At 40.1% G+C, this 19,003-nt stretch overlaps 2 protein-coding genes across 3 annotated transcripts in view; one reads left to right on the top strand and one right to left on the bottom strand.

Annotated features, from left to right (window-relative positions):
- The window catches only part of LOC108669804, a 10,782-nt gene extending 9,518 nt beyond the window's left edge, over window positions 1-1,264 (top strand). Inside the window, exon 8 of the mRNA XM_047882664.1 lies at window positions 192-1,264. Coding sequence (XP_047738620.1) covers window positions 192-479 — 288 coding nt within the window. The 3' untranslated portion in view covers window positions 480-1,264. The remainder of the gene's footprint in view (window positions 1-191) is intronic.
- Window positions 747-19,003, bottom strand: LOC108669803. Of its 2 annotated transcripts, none has more exons than XM_018157211.2 (17): window positions 18,879-19,003; window positions 17,205-17,227; window positions 14,689-14,835; window positions 14,024-14,165; window positions 13,404-13,493; window positions 13,037-13,182; window positions 12,203-12,349; window positions 11,664-11,762; window positions 10,970-11,135; window positions 10,084-10,187; window positions 9,566-9,742; window positions 8,281-8,398; window positions 7,387-7,617; window positions 6,589-6,668; window positions 5,464-5,551; window positions 3,896-4,033; window positions 747-2,506 (listed from the first exon to the last, which is right to left on the bottom strand). In XM_018157211.2, the coding sequence occupies exons 2-17, from the start codon at window positions 17,218-17,220 to the stop codon at window positions 2,410-2,412; spliced, it is 1,986 nt and encodes a 661-aa protein (XP_018012700.1). In that variant the 5' UTR covers window positions 17,221-17,227; window positions 18,879-19,003; the 3' UTR covers window positions 747-2,409. The 2 variants fall into 2 exon arrangements, with proteins under 2 accessions (XP_018012700.1, XP_047738615.1); XM_047882659.1 differs by lacking the exon at window positions 18,879-19,003 and adding an exon at window positions 18,270-18,316.

Here is a 19,003-nt window from a genome sequence, read left to right as displayed (position 1 = left end):
TGATATATTAATACAAGAAAATTAGTCCCCGCCCTCACGTGGAGGTGGTACTTGTGGACGATGATGACGTGCCTTTACCCTGCCCTCACGTGGAGGTGGTGCCTGTGGACGATGATGACGTGCCTTTACCCTGCCCTCAGGTGTAGGTGGTGTCTGTGGACGATGATGACGTGCCTTTACCCTGCCCTCAGGTGGAGGTGGTGTCTGTGGACGATGATGACGTGCCTTTTTCTGCGGCCACGACGGCAGCGAGCGGAGGCCACACGACTGTGGTGTTCGTGGTGCTGCTGACGGTAGTGATGATAAGCGGCGGGGCGGTGGCGGCGGCGTGGTGGTGGTGGCGGGAAAAGATGGTGTGGAGTCCCGCCAGGGGCGACACGCCGCTCTGTGAGGACCAAGACCTGCCCGACGTGTCAGGCTCCATCGTCAACGCGTGTCACATGAACAAGCCTGAGCCCATCGTCGTCGTGCGGAGATGAGCCGCGCGTAGCCTCTGTATTTAATTAACTCTGCATATTACAGCGGTTAACGTTTTGCCAATTATTTTAGCACATGGAAGAAGTTCTTACGTTCACCTTCTATGAACCTGAATAATTCATGGTAAAAATATGAACCACTGATTTTTCAAATTATTCTATTAATCGAGAATTATGATTTGATAACTAACTGCGTTATTAAAAATAAATAAATAAGTCTATGTTGCGCGGGACGAGAAAGTAGCTCAAAGAAACAATAAAAACTCAGTGAATTGATATGGTCAAAATTTAATTAGCATCTCGGGTTTTTTAAGCTTGACAAAAATCGAAATTGCAAACGAGTTTTCGAAGTCCACGATTCCAAAATTTTACTGAATTGACGTGCAACGAAATAAACTCTCACATAGCCATAGTTGCTCATTAAAATGCTTGCTTATATGGGAAATTAAGAAAAGACATCCGAGGTACCGTGTAACGGGGTGATTTAAATTTTTTTGGCGCTGGTACTGTAATTTTGCAAGTCACACAGGAAATATATAAAATAGTCTTTATATTTTTTGCTTTTTAAGTTATTTCATGGTACTTTGAGCCATCAACACAATTTTTCTAGAGCAAGAACTTTTCCGAGGTGCAAGGTTTTCTAAAAAATCTTAAAGTAAATCAAAACGACCCAATTGACTTCTTTAGGAAATTCATGAGCTCGAACCGTAGTTCCTGTTCAGATCGATTACTATTCCAGAATTTTTGTATATGTTGCATACTAAAGATAAGTCCTCATATCACAGTTACCTCCTGGTATCATTTACCTTGATCACTTATATTTGGCATAAAACTAAACTTTCTCATGGTACTCGAATTTACATTAATAACGATGAAGTTTCCAAACCTATTCCACTAAACGCCTGACAGTAATGTGGCACCCATACACCCATTTCGGCTAGCACGGCTCCGCATTTTGTCAATGTTATCAACATTACTAAGAAAAACGTACAGTATGCATGAATAATGCATTATAGGAGACACAATGAAAAGTATGAGCGGATGGACCTTATTTGTTACTAAAAATTTTATAGCTAAATACGATTACGCGGTTGTGCGATGAGCTTGATAGTTTCTATCTCCAAACACAAAAGCTACTCCAGTAGCTCAGAGATTCTCCTGTCATTCTCACGATTTGAACTCCTTGGATTGAGCTCAGGTCCTAATACAAATGCTCTCATTCGAACATGTCCAGCAGCATCTCATTCCATCTTACACGTTAATGAATTCAGCGAACGTACACACTCCCATCATCATTTGTCACTCCCATCTTGCACCATAGGCTTTTGCTGACGGAAGCAAAAATTATTCAAGCATCGTAAAAAATCAGATTCCCGTGACGCGAGTCTTCCACACACAACAATCTCTTATTCTCATCTTGACTGTGTAGAGATAAATATTGCCAAAAACGATGATCTTCAGAACCACTTGTATAAAAACAGGGATCGACGCACCTTTAGCAATCATTCTACCTCTTAAATTTTATCGATTTAATTACATTGTCATACTTACATGACTTGCTCATCGTGATATTCACGAAGAGATAGTTACAGGTGCCGCCAGTAAGTTAGACCAAGAAACTGACGCAGTTTCAAACCTATACGAAAAGTAGCAATATAACCAATAGTAAAAGTTTTCAGCGAATAGTAAGTTATAAGCATCAAACCTAATTTTAGCTTAAACAAGTAACGATACGATAATAACTTTGGCACACATTACTCATTTGGCGTACAATATAAATACTAAACAACCATCGAGATATTCTAACATTCCATGACCGTATGTACAGAATGATTATTGAATGTAAGTAAAAATGGAAAAAAATCGCAATGGCAGTCGAATTGCTGACTAGAACACAATACTGAAAATTGTGACAGGTTTTTGCAAGTTCAGTTCACGGCAGCGTGGGAGCCGCTGCGACGTGAGGACTGCCGGCGAAGAAGGGACTGCGGTCGCTGAGCAGCAACACGTCCCGCTCATTGATGCTGAACCTGCAATCAAATATACAGGGGTTAGATAAAAAAATATAACTCAGTACTCACTGCAGTGAGTGATAGAGGGCGCATTTTCTCGTTGACGAAAACGTGAAGTCACGGACGGACAGACGGACGGACATGATTAGCACAATAGCACTTTTTTTCCATAAATGAGAAAATGCGCTAATAAAGAAAACACCTGAGAAATCCCAAAAAATATATTTTAGTATGGTGTAGGTTCACCTTTTTCGTCATTACAGCCTCAATTCTCTGAGGTATTGATTCATATAAATTGTGAATTTTTCCATAAAAATTTCAACCCATTCTTCAGTTAAAACTGCCCTCCAGATCTTTCAAGGACGATGGCAGCGGGAATCGACTACCGACTTGCATCTCTAACATCGACCATAAATTCTCGATAGTATTCAGGTCTGGTGATTGTGGTGGCCTATGAGATGCTCTTCTTCATTAGAACGGTCATCTTGCCATTTTTCAACAATTCCAGCTGTGTGAATCGGAGTATTATCATCTTGAAAGATGGCGTTTCCATACGGTAACAGTGCTGGAATCATTGGATGAACATGGTCCTTCAAAATACCTAACTAGTCACGGCTGTTGATTCTTTCAGGAAAAGAAATCATTGGCCCGCCGGATTTACAAAAAAATATCACCCCAGATCATAACATATCCCCCGCCATGTGTTACGGTTGGGAGGAGGCAGTCGGGATTAAATGACATTTAGGCTCCAAACGTAAACTCGATCAGAGGTCGGAAATAAGGTAAACGATGATTCGACAGAGAAAATCACATCTTTCCACTGCTCGAGGGATAAATTCAGAAGGTTTTTACACCACTCGAAATGCTTTAAAGCCTTTGTATTGAAACCAGAGGTTTTCTAATTACAGCTCTTCCATAGTTTCCAGTTCGGTGCAGCCCTCGGCCGACAGTCTGTATGGAAACTGGGTTTTGTAGGTGTCCATCGAGGTCTGCAGTAATTTTAGCAGCCGTGGTCTTTCTATTATCCCTCAACAATTCGATTTAGGCACCGACGGTCTCTCTCAGACAACTTCGACTTCAGGCCAGACCTGCGCTTTGCTGAGGACGATTTTCCTTCCCTTTGACAAGCTGCCATTACTTGAAAGACAGTACCTCTAGAAACGTCAAGCATTCGGGAAGTTTCTGTCACACTAGCACCTGCCATACGGGCACAAAGAATTTGGCCTCTTTGAAAGTCAGAGAGCTTTGGCATTTTTAGGCCATAGGTTAGGTTTGCCATTCTTAGACATGAAAATTTACTCAAAATATCTGAGTTAGGATAAAATATCAATCAGCAGCAAGAATGAACAAAACAATAAAACATAAAATAGTCACTTTTAGATATATAGGTATAGAAGTCTAACGCACCTCAGAATGCCCTGGTAGAGACCCTTGGGTTGGCCCGAATCGCCGAAGTCGAAGAGCCCAAAACAGCGGCACAGCAGCGCCAGCCCTGACCAGGTCTCCGACGCGGCGCTCTCTCGGTACGGCAGCACCACAGCCGACCTGTTGCGTGACGTAACAAGTGACTCAGTATATAGATATCGATTAGCTGCTACATGGAAATTACATCATGAATATTTCTGATGAATTGTATTTCCAACACGGTAGTTCAGTTTAGTTTAGTGGCCAAATGTTTACTAGCGCTTCAGCTATTTAGCTATCTCGCACCAAAAGTCAAGATGAACATCACCATAGAGGTGGAAGGTTTCAATTATTCATCACCCACAAGGGGCGGAAGGTCTCAGATGTCCAGCCCGCTGAAGCTGACTCGAAAGAAGCAGCGTTAGCATCTCAAAGAGACGAAGTGACAAGGAGGGACAGGTGAAAAGCAACAGAAACTAAGACACTCGAACAAGAGGTGGCTTACACGGGACGTCGGCCGCCCGCACGAGAGAGACAGAGAAGGGAAATGTAAGGAATCCTACCTACATAATAACTTAATGTAAGGAATCCTACCTACATAATAACTTAACCCCACAACTGAGACCTGCAGTCATACACCGCGAGCTCAGCGGTGGGGCGCTCAGGAACAATCCCCCTAGGAGCGCGAAATCCCATAGGACTTCTGACGGGCACAGACACACGTCAGAAGTACCCCCTGAGGGGTTCCAACACGGTAAACATCACACACGCGATCAGATGTATGAAACACGAGATGAGAAAAAAAAAAACGCCGATCGCAGAGAGGAAGTAGTATCTAACAATATTCGAGGAGAGATGAAAGCGTCAGAACCCGATATTATAGGATAATACATAGCCAGACCTCTTAAGATGTCTCCCCCGTAAATACTCGTATAATTTCAATACATTGATTCGAGTGTAGGTGTTTCAAATCTCCCTTTTGTTTAATTAATCACTCGTGAATATCACCCTCCCTGTCCGCTTGACCGTAAAAACTTTTCACTTACGGTAGGTTCCAGGTTTTCAAGTCCCAGGTTAGTTTTTATAGTTGTGGACATATCTTCGTGATTTATTGAAGACAATGAACCTAAATTGAAACAATGATACAGACCCTCCGCCAGAAGGGGACAACCACGCGAAGCAGACCCGCCGCCTCAAGTTTTTACTTAACCAAACGTCTAACACGGCTTCAATAAAAGGGGCGTGTCTTGGCGAACATTTTGTGCGGATATTCAACAGTAAGAGAAGGCACACGTCAAAATATATCAAAGCCCCACCGGTAGTCCGTTCACTTTGTTGTCAAGGCCACCGTTTGCCATTTACTAACGCATTTATGACACCGCCGTCAGTCCGTTAACTCTGTTGTCAAGGCCACCATTTCAATTTACTAACGCATTAGCATTAACGCTACCACCGCCAGTCCGTTAACTCTGTTGTCAAGGCCACCATTTCAATTTACTAACGCATTAGCATTAACGCTACCGCTGTCAGTCCGTTATACGCATTAAGGCCACCCATAGTAATGCACTTACGCATTATTGCTCGTCGTGGGCAGAACGAGCTGTTTCTCGTTAGATGCGCAGCGTCGCACCTCCTCGGCCGTGACGCGCCACAGGTCGCCTGCACAGAGGTTAACAAATTAAGAGGTCAACAGGGTTAACAGGTTAAAAGTGTCATCAGGTCAACAGGGTTAACAGGTTAAAAGTGTCATCAGGTCATCAGGGTTAACAGGTTAAAAGTGTCATCAGGTCAACAGGGTCGTCAGGTCAAAGGGGTCAACTGTTTAGCAGGTTCAAAGGGGTTAACTCGTCCTCCACATAGTAGCTGGTTACCTGTATATAAAGGCTCAAGCATACGATTTCATGGCTCTAGGAATGCACCACGTTGTCCTTAACGGCACACATTGCACAATTAGCTCGCATTAACGACAAAGGATTGGCCATCGTTATCATCTGGCGTCTGCCCCGCGTGTCACGGCGTCTGCCCCGCGTGTCACGGCGTCTGCCCCGCGTGTCACGGCGTCTGCCCCGCGTGTCACGGCGTCTGCCCCGCGTGTCACGGCGTCTGCCCCGCGTGTCACGGCGTCTGCCCCGCGTGTCACGGCGTCTGCCCCGCGTGTCACGGCGTCTGCCCCGCGTGTCACGGCGTCTGTCCCGCGTGTCACGGCGTCTGCCCCGCGTGTCACGGCGTCTGTCCCACGTGTCACGGCGTCTGTCCCGCGTGTCACGGCGTCTGCCCCGCGTGTCACGGCGTCTGTCCCACGTGTCACGGCGTCTGCCCCGCGTGTCACGGCGTCTGTCCCGCGTGTCACGGCGTCTGTCCCGCGTGTCACGGCGTCTGCCCCGCGCGTCACGGCGTCTGTCCCACGTGTCACGGCGTCTGTCCCGCGTGTCACGGCGTCTGCCCCGAGTGTCACGGCGTCTGTCCCACGTGTCACGGCGTCTGCCCCGCGTGTCACGGCGTCTGTCCCACGTGTCACGGCGTCTGCCCCGCGTGTCATGGCGTGCCCCGCGTGTCACGGCGTCTGCCCCGAGTGTCACGGCGTCTGCCCCGCGTGTCATGGCGGGCCCCGCGTGTCACGGCGTCTGTCCCGCGTGTCATGGCGGGCCCCGCGTGTCACGGCGTCTGTCCTGCCCCACGCCACTCATGTCACCCACCGCGGTCCAGGAGCTGCTGCAGGAGGCGCGTGTAGTGGTCTCCTCTGAGCTGCTCCACGCCCGTCACTTCCACGTAGCGCCTGCACGTGAGATGCAAGCTCAGCTAATATAATACATACCTATATTACATAATATACGATAGGTCAGGTGCATATACAATGTATCGAACAATAAATAGTGGATGCATATACAATAAACTGAAGAAATAAGTACAATAATTCAAATGCAGCTCCAGTAAATTTTTATTCAAATGTGACCAGGTATTTACAATATGAGAAGAATTAATAGCAAGACGATTGTCTCGTATATATAACTCCCAAATCAACCAACGCAAAAAATTCCAAAACGAAGTCATTTTGAGGGTTTAACATAATTTACCATACATACGTATTTTGAAAGTATCTCATCTGCCTAACTATATTTTCATTGAATTCAAGTAACATTACGGATATGAATTATAATAATTATATGTTAATTTGTGAGTTAGAATATGATAAGAATTTTTGTATTGATTCTCGAGTACCAAAGAATTACAAGTTTGGGAGATTGATTACAGACTGAACTTTTTATTATTTAAGTAATTCACAGCATTGAAAATATTATAGCCTTCCATTTAAAGAAACTTAAATCGTTAAGCAACATGGAACATTATTACATATACCGGTATACTAAATCATTACATAGTTAATATTTAGCAGTCAACACTATAACAAGCACCTAAATAATGAAAAAAATATACAAAAACCAAAAGCATTAATAAATAATCAACTTGACTGCGATCACGCATGGTCCACGCACAGGCTGGTGCGCCTGAGCCTGAAGAAGAGCTGCTGTACGAGCGTCTGGTGACGGAGGCGCTGCAGGTGCGGGGCAGACGGCCGCACCAGCACCCGGGACACTTCAGGGACCACCACCCATTTTTCCGCCACCCCGCCACCCGCCAGTCGGCCTCCCGCCACCCCGCCACCCGCTAGTCGGCCTCCCGCCACCCAGTCACCCGCCACCCAGCTCTCCCATCCAGCCGACCCTCTGAAACACGAACGACAATTTCAATAAAATGCCAATGAATGAATATGGAGATATAATTCAACGATTCAATACTAATTTCAATAAAATATTAACGACCTCCAAACAGAAAAAAAAACATATCTATTGCAACACAAAGAATAATTTTATGAAATATTAACGGCTTCTATACGGAGAAACACACTTTAAATATCAACATATTTGCACTGAACAATGACATTAAACTTCCAAAGAACTGAAAGGAGAGAAGCTTATGCTTGTCAATAGATAAAAAACACTACCAAAACTATTAGTAGAATTGCAGAAAAGAACCAAAGGAACTTAATAGATTATGAGGCCCGCATCAAGACCAAGTGTAACTAACATTACCTATCTTATGTGATAGGATATGGGGCTAGTATCATGACCAAGTGTGGCAAACATTATCCCATGTGATAGACTATGAGGCTAGTATCATGACCATGCGAGCATAAATGCCGAAACGGCACCACAATAAAACTACCTTAGGCTTATAGCCTCGTATTACAGCACAACGTCAGGGTGCCCGAACGACTGGGCGGAGCAGCAGACTGGATATTATTATCATTTTAACTATCAGAATTGTTATTATAGGAAGAGATGATGGTCTGGTACAACCAGAACTTGGAGCACACGTGAACACATTACGTGTTGCGAGAAGTTAGCAGGTGTTGCGTGAGGACGTGGTGCGTGACCACGAACGCCACGCGCGGCGTGTCCGAAACCCGCAGCACCGCGCTTGCTCTGCCGTTCACCCCGCTGTAGCCTGCAGACCAGAGGGTGGTGTTTAGTGGTCTACAGACCAGAGGGTGACGTTTAATGGTCTACAGACCAGCGGGTGATTTTAATGGCCGGCAGGTGGTGTAAAGGGTCTCTAGACCATGGGTGATTTTCAATTCTCTGCAGACCAGAGGGCAGCATAAATGGTCTACAGACTAGAGAGTAGGTAGTATTTAAGCGTCATTGACGACAAGCCGTAGTTTAGTATTATCATAATTCAAATTTATTGAAGATTTTTGCACGCCCAACCTTTATGGGTCTTCATGGTCAAGAGCCAGTATAACTTTAACATTAAAAACTCATGAATGTTGAAAGATGATCTTTGCACGTTAATATGTTATCAAGTTATTGCACTATACATGTAAACCTATTTGTTAATGATTTGGTAGACATTAAAATACAACACGTAATTTACATTTTTACAAATTTATAGTAGACGCGATCAGGAAGAGGCTGGCTCATAACGGCCATCGAAAGAAACCGCAAGAAATAGAAAACAAATTAAATCTTGACAGATTTGAACATCGCAATGCAATGAACAGCTCGGAAGGAGATGCCTGCTGTGGTTAGGTTAGAAACTAAATTCACATGGGATACTGAAATGTCAAAGTCTAGCAATGACCAAAAACATGCCTACCGATAGTTTATACTTGAGGTTGTGGTATGAGAACAACAATGCAAGCGTTACACACAAAACCGTGAACTTTAGAATTACACAGAACACAAAGATTCCATGAACTGCAAAGATTTCATAAACTGCCAAGATTTCATAAACTGCCAAGATTTCATAAACTGCCAAGATTTCATAAACTACCAAGATTTCATAAACTGCAAATATTTCATAAACTGTAAAGATTCCATATAGGTACCTACTGTAAAGATTCCATATACTGTAAAGATTCCACGAACTGTAAAGATTCCACAAACTGTAAAGATTCCACAAACTGTTAAGATTCCACAAACCATAAGGATTCCATGAACAGTAAGGAACCAAATCAAGTCCATGAAATGTAGGGACTCCACGAACCGTAAGGATTTCAAGAACAGCAAGGACTTAATGAACCGTAAATATTTCACAAACAGTAAGGACTCGACAAACTGTAGGAATTTCAAGAACATTGCGGACTCCATGAACCGTAAATATTCCACAAACCGTTAGGATTCCACGCGGACACAGCCATGGCTCTGGGTTCAGCGAGGAGGGGCAGGACGGCGGCCACGTACGGGAAGAAGTCAGGGCTGAGCACAGCGCCTTCCTCAAGTATGACCACGTGCGAGCTGCTCACGTACTCCCGGGCCACGTGCTCCATGCTGCGCTCCACGAACTCAGCTGTGGGTGAGGATAAAAAGATTATAAAGGCTCCATGAACTCCAAACACTGCTTCACAAACTCAACTGTGTGTGTGTGAAAGGGATAAAAGGATTATAAATGATATATAATTAAATCGACATTTTTCTTTTTTTGTGAAACTATCTAAACAGCGTACATAATTATTAGCATTTATTTCCATTGGTAATGCTGAATTGGATTCTAATATAAACAAAGAATAAGCAATTAACTGAATATTTATTTTTTCACGAGGCTATTTTTACAGCATAATTTTTATTATCTATTACCACTTCTAATGCTAAATTGGATCTAATAAAGCCCCAAATACAATGTGTTTTCACCTCTATTGGCGGCATCAGTGACGGGCAGAACTGAAAAGTTGAAGAGCTGCGCCAGCTCCCGCGCGTCTGGCAGTAGGAGAGGTTCAAACGCCACCACCACCAACCTGTGTAAACACCAACTTGAGCGTAAATAACAGCTTTGGTTGGGGGTGAAATAACAACGAGACTTGAGGTCAAATACTGGCGAGGCTTGAGCGTAAATAACAGCTTTGGTTGGGGGTGAAATAACAACGAGACTTGAGGTCAAATACTGGCGAGGCTTGAGCGTAAATAACAGCTTTGGTTGGGGGGCGAAATAACGGTGAGACTTGAGGTCAAATGCTGGCGAGGCTTGAGCGTAAATAACAGCATTGGTTGGGGGGTGAAATAACGGTGAGACTTGAGGTCAAATGCTGGCGAGGCTTGGGGTCAAATAAGAGGATGAACAAAGCTCTTGTGTAAGCCAATGACGGGGGAAAAGACCTTACAGCAGCTTTTGTGCTTGGTTCAAAAATTTCTCTGCAAAATTATGCGTGGATAAATTTGAGCTTAAGTAAATGACTGAGTTTTCACTGTTAATTCTATTGATTGTAGTTTTCAAGATATGACGCATTAGGTTGGTACCATCCTGAGCTGTTCAGTTTACATATATATGTATATATATATACGGTATATATATATATATAATATACCTGTAAAAGCTTCATCGGATGATCGAGTATCTAAATACGCGAAGTGAGGTTACCAGCTCTGTTGCTGGCAACAGACAAATGACTGCCGCGTTTTGGGTTCCACAAATAAAAACGCCCCTCACACATAATTTACCTCATTCTAAATCTTACTTTAGTTCCAGATTTCCATGCACATTCAATACACAATATTAACAATAAGGCACGACCGTGCATACCTCGGCACGAGAGCTGACTGAGCCGCGAGGGTTTGGAGGGTGAGGGCGAGGGTCGGCAGATCCGTTTGCCCCAGCACCAGCACAGGCGCCCTCAGCAGCGGGCTGTCCGATAGACCGCGGCTCACGGGCGCCTCGCATACGCCCACGGGCTCGTATTGACCCGTGACTGCTCACAAAAACTGCATTTAGACCCTCGGGCATCCAACCATGAATCCTAAAAATCTCATGAATGGGAACAAGAGGAAGAGTGCTGGATTAAGATGGAGACATACTCGGATCAGAGATTTCTCGAGACTGGTTTCATGGCATTCGAAATGGGAGTCAAGAAAAGGAAATACCCATCAGGAAAAATACACTCAACAAAAAAGTTACTTTCATAATTCCAAGGTCAAAGCAAGACACGTACGTTATCTTAATAAATGAGCAAAAATTTTACAGCCACACATATGTAGAAACCCCACATCACAATTAATTCACCCTTTACACTGATTTAGTCTCATTGGTACAAATAAATAAACATATTTCCTTGCATAATATGCACCACGCACTGCGCACCATGGCACATTGTACTCTAGTGCATCTCAGCAACAAATAAATTGATGCATGACATGAATACAAACACATTAAACAATGAATATATAGTTGTATAATATAAATATAAATACATATTAATTATTGTACGGCAGTAAGAGACCAGAGCAGAGGTGCTGGAGGTACGGACGGCGGGCGCAGAAGGTAGCGCGAGCAGCGTTGTAGGAGAGGCTCGCGTCAGGAGCTATCGGCAACCCACGCACTGAGGAGACATGACAGCGTCAGCAGCGGTAGTGAGTGGTAGTTAGTGAGTGGTGACTCATTTCCATATAGTGAGTGGTGACTCATTACCATATAGTGAGTGGTGACTCATTTCCAAGTATGAATTATATCAAATATGTATGACTATCATACCAACTCTTTACTATGATAGTAAAATGACACGAGTCAAGGTCAAAATAACATAGTTACAATAAAATAGACATTTCTAAGCCGCAACATAAAATTAGGAGAAAAAAGTATGAAAAACAAACTCATATTGCAAGCCAAGGACACACACTACCACACTTACATTAGGATAATGTCATCCAGAAACGCTTATTCAATAATGTTTCTGTATATAGTAAACCTTTTATATCACGTACCGGTATTCAATCAATATTCAATATAAAAGGTTTACTGCAAATATTCCCTTAAACAGACCGTGTTTTGGGACGCAGGCCGCGGCGGCGATGCTGTTATCCTCTCCTCTGCCCAGGATTTGCTCGTAGGGTGTGAATCCTTTGATGCCTTCCTGGCCGATCATGTACCACTGATCCTGATACCCAAGGTTCTGGATCTGTCCGCTCCCTGACAAGTGGATTGTCAATACATGAAGTTTCTAATAGAAATGGATACCTAATCATAGTTCTTGCACCTCCCTTGACTCGAAGTATTATCACAAACAGAAAATTCCATAGAATTTAAAATGGCAATGAAATCAATATTGAGCAACATTTAATGCTACATCCATACAAATGAGAATCAATAGCAAAAAAAATCAAGTTTTTCAGTGAGCGTCTTGAATTTTATGCAGAATTTGCCCCAAACAAAAGAGCCCCAATTCACATTTTTTAGCTTACAAAATGTCTCCTATTTAGTGAATAAAACGCCAAAAGAAATGAACACATAAACCAATGAAAATGCATTATTATTAATCTAATCTAAATGAAAATTCAACAAAATATGATAATTTTACATTCAATTAACTAAACATTTGAGGTTTGGCAAACTCTTGCTTAAGCCTCAGATCAAAAGAGCAAAATAATTCCACAAAAATGTATAGTTTAAAACATAGGAGTCTGAATTAGCTCAAATAGTTAAAACAAATTTCACACATCAAAAAGTTTAGACTATAGTCATATATATGCTGCGTATGGATTTGTAAACATCAAAAGGTCTAAAACATTTTGTATCTTTATGCTCACAAATTCTTATTTGCAATGCAAAAGTTGCAAAAATAGAAAAAAAAGAAATATCTATAAGCTAAGAACTTACCAAGGCGAGCAATGAGATGACGTGCGTGGTGGGAGAGATTCCTTGATGCCTCGTCAAATGTCAGCAGGACTACGATCTGACCCGCTGCTATGTCATCACGAAGAAAGTCTTCCAGAGCTTCAGACTCCAAGTTGTGAGTGTCAAAACTAAAGGAAATGCAACAGAATTTTACAGATAACATATGAATATATGTTATGATATAACATTCATACAGTTTTACTTATAAAACGTTTTAAGTTATAGGCATAAAAATGATACTATAAGACCTTTGGCATGGTGCTTTTGAAATTAAGGACATGAACTTACTAAAATTTTGTTTCATCTTGAAATTATACATGATTAATTATGCCAAATATTATGTTTTTACCTTCGGGCTTTAACAGGCTGGAGAGTGACAGGGTCAACAACAGCCACGTTGATGCCACGACCACCTCCATTCACACCAAGTTCTGTGACACTGTGTGCAGTCAATGGATGCATTCCACACAAATTCTTTAGGAAATTCTTCTTCTATGAATAGTTAAAATATTAATATAGTAACAAAAAGTCTGAATACAGTAGATGTGTCTTGCATGCTATACCGTATACCAAATTTTATAATTAGCATGGTAATTCCAATACTTTACATGGTAATTCCAATAATTAGCATGGTAATTCCAATAATTATCATGGTAATTCCAATACATAGCATGGTAATTCCAATAATTAGCATGGAAATTCAAATAAATGTTACCAGTCCTTTCACTAATTATAACAAATATGAGATTATAGGTATGAAAATAACATAAAATTCAAGCATTACTGCAATGTTTTGGCTTTTTGAATTTCTTGATTTAATAGAGATCAGCCTAAACTACATTCACCTTTTTACCCAGTACACAAGGCTCATCACAAAAAGATGTTATTTTAATCTCACAGCAAGACAAGCCTTGGTTATGAAATACTATCATTATATAAACAAGTCATAAGCACAGGCAGGAGACCCACAATTTGCCAGCAATGCAGATCCTTGGCATGTCACTAGGATGGGATGAAACACTGACTGGCACGTGGTCTTCAGGGCACAGTTCAGGGAGACCACAATTTGGCAAAACTGCTCCTACAGAAAGCCACTCCTTTGGTGGCTCAGCTGCAAATACAAATTAACTTCAACAGACAATAAAAATTGGCTGCAACATCATAATTGCTTCACCTTATTCAAGAGAATTAATAAATAAAGGAAACTTCAAGTGATCATTTCATGCAATGGTTCTTATAGAACAGCATAATAACTATCAAAAAGAACTGCATATAGGTAGCTATTAATATCTATGTATTCTTGTAGTTTTGATAATGAAAAGACTAAGGAACATAAGATGTCTTCACTAATAATGATTACCAGGTAGTCATCACGAACAAAAACAAAAATTTATATGTTGATTTAAATAACTTTAAATATACCTATTAAGAATCAAAGGCATAGGTAAATGACGATGCTTGGATACATTAAAAGGAAATATTAATCAAAAAATATATACACAAACATTTTGCTTAAAACACAATGTAGATATGAATAGAAAGCTTCATGAGAAAAGCTAGTCTAAAGTTGAATGATATAATTGAAAATTCAGTGTAAATGCATAAAAATACATTTATACTGTACATGTACTGACCATGGTAGAGTTCAGCACGCGTTGCATTTCCAATGTAGAGCTCAGGGACTTTCTTCTGTCCAGATGAGAGGATGAAATCCACAACAGAACTCACAAAATAGTAGCCAACAACAATGGCTGCCGCAAGAAGCAGTAGCCGACATAATGCTGTCAAAATAAAAAATGTTGATGCTCATTATGATAATCTAATGAGAGTAAAAAGTGATGAGATATGAAGTTCAGTTTATTATTTTGTGCTTAGATGCATTATTTTTCAATGCACCCTTTAAAAAAATTACAGCACAAATTTTCAGATTTTGTTGTAAATTACTGCCTGTCATTAAAATTACAATACCTTCTATCTGAGCCACATTAAGACTTCCATTATATATGTTTCAACCAGGGTTGGCGATTTTTTTGATTTTTTTAAAAAAATCAAAAAAAATCAAAAATCAATGATTTTTTTGATTTTTTCATGATTTTTTTGATTTATTTGATTTTTTTGATTTTTTCAACTTTTTTGTCTTTTTGAAGTGTTATTTTTTATGTTGCAATTAGCCTACTAACAATAGCAGTATATAGATCATAATGGATGTAATTGTTTTGTTTCTAGTTTTAAATTCACATATTTAAAGATTGAAATTAAATATTTTAATTAGAATACTCGTATTAGGGTGGAAAATCTTTCTAATTGCCTAAAAGGTCAATACAATCTCAACCTCTCAATATACAGGGTGAGGCAGAGCCCATTGAGCAGTTTTGAGGTAAAATAAAAGAGTAATGGAGGTATATAAAGAAGAAAGTTTATTTTCCTAGAAGTTAGCATAACATACCATTTAGAATACTTATGTTTTGAAAACAATATCTGGAAGATGGGTGCTATTAGCTGTAACACACTGTTGGAGTCGTTTTCGGAGGAGGGAGTAACCGTAACAGTGAATTCCGATCGCTATGCTGCAATGTTGCAAAATTTCTTGCAACCCATGATGGAAGACATTGTTGAAATGAAGCATTGCCAGACGTGTGGTTCCAGCAGGATGGGGCTACAGCTCACACAGCTCGAATGTCACCCAATGTTTTGAAACGCATGTTTCCCAGAGGTCTGGTGTCTCTGAGGGGTGATTTACCTGTGAGGTCACCTGATTTGAGCATTTGCGATTTCTTTCTTTGGGGACATCTAAAAGAGAAGTTCAGAAGTTGCCCTCACACCCTACCACAGCTAAGGGGATGGATTATTGCAGCAGAGGTTATGGCCATACCTCGCCATATGTGTGAACGTGCTGAAGAAAACTTCCGAGAACGACTCCAACAGTGTGATGCAGCTAACAAACCCCCATTTTCCTGATATTGTTTGCAAAACATAAGTATTTTAAATGGTATGTTATGCTAATCTTGAAGAAAATAAACTTTCTTCTTTATGTACCTCCATTACTCTTTTATTTCGCCCCAAAACTGTTCAATCAGTTCTGCCCCACCCTGTATAATAAGCTAGCTAACACATTTAAATTGTATATTGTAATCAATATATAACAAATAGTCAAATAGTTAAAGACTACTTATAGTCTTATAAGAATTAGCTAAGCTGCTAGCTACCTACAATGTATTGCACACTTGATGCCTCTGTACCAAAAACATTCAATTTATTTGAACCTAATACACACTAAAGGCAACAAGTTTATATACCAATTTGTCATTTATAGTACATTTATACTAAACCATGAATAACAATACCTCAGTATAAATTAAAGACTGCCACTCAATATATTTAATTATATGAAAAAATCAAAAAAAATAAAAAAAATCGAAAAAATCAAAAAAATCATGATTTTTTTATAAAAAAATCAAGTGATTTAATCACATGATTTAATCATTTTGATTTAATCATTGCCAACCCTGGTTTCAACATTATGCATAATAGAGAAGCTTCTGCCAAACTACACCAAGTTTCAACATTGGTAGATTCTGATCTCATCAGGACAGAGAAATTTTTGCATGCAGCCTTAAAGTAAATACATATATGTACATAAGGCTGTATATTTCAAGTTAAACATATTATAAGTACCTAAACTTGGTACCTATGACACATACTAACATAAAAGTATGTTCAAGCTTATTTGACATACATATTGACTGCTTATTATTGATACATATTATGTGCAGCATTATTAGCACCATTCATGGATGACTGGATGTTTTGGTAAACATACGAGTATATGACCCAATGATACTTCCCTATACTTATTACTTTTTATTGAACTTTGTTTGGCTATTTAGCCTACTTATTATTCAATAGAGCTCATAAGACTTGCACACTAAAAAGGCGGAATAAAAATCAAATGACAATTATGACATAAGTAATAGTATAATTTCATTTCCCATTTTCTTGCCACAGTGGCTTGAAATACTGATGCATCAGGCAGAACTTGCAAATATTGATAAACAATAATCTAAGTTAGAGAGGACATAGTCAACCTAGAAACAAGAATTTACTCAGGATTCACTTTCTAGAAAATATCATGAATGAAGGTTCAACTTACTTAAAATGATCCTCATTGTTCAGCTAAAAAAAATGACATTTTAAAAATTAATTTCGCAAGAAAATTACAGTTCAATGGCAATAAAATGTTATCTCAATTTATTATTCATCCTATCTTACCAGCCATGAAAATTATAAAATTATAAATAAATATACCTACAACAGTGTTAATTGATATGCTTGCATTTATTCATTTTAGCACTGGCCTCTGAATATGCATAACAAGGCTGTTAAATTTTCAAATTGAAGTTTCAGCTGGTAGGTACTGTAGTAACTGTACATTTACCCTTATGATAATTTGATGATTTCTCTTTCATGGAAATTTTAAGTGAACAATAAACAAATCAATATTTGAAATAAATTAGGCAAGGATAAACTGTTCAAAATTTGACATGTTCCAGATCAAATTTTTATAATCCAACAGTAAACATTGATTTAATAACTTGAAAAATTCACATGGTTTTAAGTATGAGGAAATCAGAAATGGTATCAAGCAAGAAACATTCTCAAGAGAAGCCTAAAATTTAGTATTATTAAACAGAATCTAAAGAACAACCTAGTTAAAATAAAAGGACATTCTAAATTTCTAAGGAATGAAGAAAAGCCTAACAATTGTATAATAAAATTGCATCAATACAATACCCAGACCAGAGTCAGAGACAAAGCAATAGGCTAAAAACAAGGTATGCATGTAGGTATGTGTCAAGTGTCATAATGTGTGACTAATGAATTAATGACTACTAATTGACTATTGACAATAATAAAAAAAGCTAAAATAAAGCAGTGCAGCAACATGGATACCTAATGTAAAACAGTAAAAGTGCTAAATTATTATGGTAAAAGAAAATAGATAGACTTGAAACCATAACAATAGAAATTAGAATAGATTAAAAAAATCCTGAAATCACTGCAGAAAGATCAAATGTAAGAAATAAGAAGTGGAGCAATATGAATAGGTAGGTAAATCATAAATGGTGGTCATGCAATAGCTAAATGAAAATTAGGTATTAGGTTTTTGTCCAAAACTGGTATCTTGTATATTGTAGGTATAAGATAGTTGACTCACCAACACAAAGATTAGCAATTCCACTTTTGAAGTTTACTAGGTACCTATTCCATTCCAGTGGGACCAGTGCTAGTGGAATGAGTGGGTTATTGTGTGGTTCACCATTCAGTGGTTGCACTTCAGAAGTTCAGTCTCCACTAAACGATTATATTTAGAAATGAATATTTAGTATGATCAATTTCATACATTGATGATAACCTTGATAATTTGAACCCTGAAAGAATGAGTCTGAGAATAACAATTTAGCTAGTCAGCTACGAGCCTACGACCAAGGTGTCTGGCGTCTGCTGCTCTTGTCACTTCTCAGCTATGATGATTGAGCATTTCAAATAGCGGTGATCGAAACCTGAAATTGTTGGTTGGATATTTCATGTTTGAATAGGCAACCAGCCTACCAGGCCATGGCCATGGTTATGGGCAGGCGGCAGCAGCTGAACTTCTGAAGGGCAGCAGAAGCCCAAGATATCTAGTATACAAACTTAGCAGGTTCAACTTTTAAGTTACCGTCATGCATTACACATAGGGCTAAGGGCACCATGACGGCTAAAGATCCTTCGATTAATCGAGGTTCAACAAGTGCCCTGTTGAGAGGAGAGCAACTCCACTCACCTTCTCTTCTTGTTTGATGTTTATTGGAGCTTTGGAGACGTGTCCATGTCTGCAAGGGGCTTCAGTTGTTACAGCAGTCCCAAGTCCCAACGGGATGCAATAAAACTATTCGTCAGAAACGTTGG

The sequence above is a fragment of the Hyalella azteca genome, unplaced genomic scaffold, assembly GCF_000764305.2.
Source record: "Hyalella azteca isolate HAZT.00-mixed unplaced genomic scaffold, Hazt_2.0.2 contig10992, whole genome shotgun sequence".
NCBI classification, from domain to species: Eukaryota; Metazoa; Arthropoda; class Malacostraca; order Amphipoda; family Hyalellidae; genus Hyalella; species Hyalella azteca.
The sequence above is the reverse complement of the archived record's forward strand: the minus strand, read 5'-3'. Positions and strand labels throughout refer to the sequence as shown.

Bases quoted from the DNA above. Each gene is read 5' to 3' on its own strand.
- LOC108669803 (XM_018157211.2), bottom strand. The intron at 7,618-8,280 runs GTAATGTGTTCA...TTCGTGTTTCAG, and splicing joins CTGCTAACTTCTCGCAACAC to AGGGTCGGCTGGATGGGAGA. The intron at 4,034-5,463 runs GTAAGTGCATTA...GTCACGCAACAG, and splicing joins CCCACGACGAGCAATAATGC to GTCGGCTGTGGTGCTGCCGT.